At 44.4% G+C, this 1299-nt stretch overlaps 1 protein-coding gene across 6 annotated transcripts in view; it reads right to left on the reverse strand.

The window, feature by feature from the left end:
* abi1a (abl-interactor 1a) overlaps window positions 1-1299 on the reverse strand; it is a 50422-nt gene that overhangs the window by 8655 nt on the left and 40468 nt on the right. For all 6 annotated transcript variants that reach the window (XM_032504307.1, XM_032504308.1, XM_032504303.1 and 3 more), the window contains one exon: window positions 1102-1202. In XM_032504307.1, the coding sequence (XP_032360198.1) occupies window positions 1102-1202 (101 nt within the window). The remainder of the gene's footprint in view (window positions 1-1101; window positions 1203-1299) is intronic.

Consider the following 1299-nt stretch of genomic DNA (forward strand, 5'->3'; position numbering starts at 1 on the left):
AACATTGGCGGGACTGAAAGGAGTATTTACATTAGTAACCCTTTACAGCAGTCTGTCCTCGCCCGCCTCCTGCACCTCTACGCCGCGTTGAATAACATCACATCACTTCACTCAAGAACACTTGGGAGCCGGAGGAGCACTTTTGACTATGTTCGGGCACTGCACACACTTGGACACACTTCTTTGTGGTATGAATTGAGTGTTTCCATGGCGACCAGCTTGCAGGGAGAGCTGTGGTTAGTTCTGTGCTGCTGGCCTGATGTTTAGCTTAAATCGTTCGCAAGAAAGTTAAACGCAGTAGTAACCAAGGCATGTGTGTATGGTGTATTGCTGCTCTATATGTAGCTTGTAATGTTGGCCCTACTGTTCCACTCTAAAGCAGCAGGCCAGAAGCAGTGTGGCCTATTTACACAGTAGGATAGAGAATCAGCTGTGCTTAGAACACAATGGGCCTGCATAATCCCTGTCTGGTAAACATAGGCTTTGTGTTGCATACTCTCACTTCCCATGTTACATTTACACCTTGTCAAGAAATGCCTATTGGTGTATACATGTATACTATACTTAAAGAAATAAAGAGGTTTCCTGATGTCTGTTGCTTAAAATTTCTAGATTTTACACAGACAGACATGCACTTTGGACTTAAAGTCATTTAGTGGTATGTAGTGTTACATACTAGTCTCCTGTTTAATGTATGCATGAAAGTAAACTCTCTCACAGATATGCACATTGTACAAACAGCACATCCTGTTTTCTCATCATTGCCTGTCAATGTTTAAAGAGTGTTATCTCATTTCACACAGGTCAAACCCACCAGACTTCCAAATGTGTAAACAGATTTTTGTGGGAGGAATATAAATAGATGTTTGTTCTTTTTTTACATTCAAAAGTGTTCTTTGAACCAGTGTTTGGAGCATGGGAAAGGGTAACAAAACTCTCAGCAGCCCTGTGACGCAGGGTGGGGCAGAACTTATTGCTGGGTTTAAAAAAAAGCCTGAAGCTGGTTAGGTACAATCCTGCCTTTCTTTAATATCAGCAAGGAGAATGGCTGACTGGCCTATGGTAACTGTCACTGTGTGATGTGCAGCTAGCAAAGCTCACCTGGTCCAGAGTTGGGGATGGATGGTGTAGGCACGGCGATGGGAATGCCAATACCGCTGCTGCCGCTGTTTTCCCTGCTGCTGCTACCCCCGCTGCTTCCACTGAGGGAGGAGAGAGACAGAAGAGAAAGAGGACATTGTTTTACTCAGGGCAACCTGCTCAGACTGCAGATATATGGACCCTGCTTGGTCTGTTCTT

The sequence above is a fragment of the Etheostoma spectabile genome, chromosome 22 (assembly GCF_008692095.1).
Source record: "Etheostoma spectabile isolate EspeVRDwgs_2016 chromosome 22, UIUC_Espe_1.0, whole genome shotgun sequence".
NCBI lineage: Eukaryota > Metazoa > Chordata > Actinopteri > Perciformes > Percidae > Etheostoma > Etheostoma spectabile.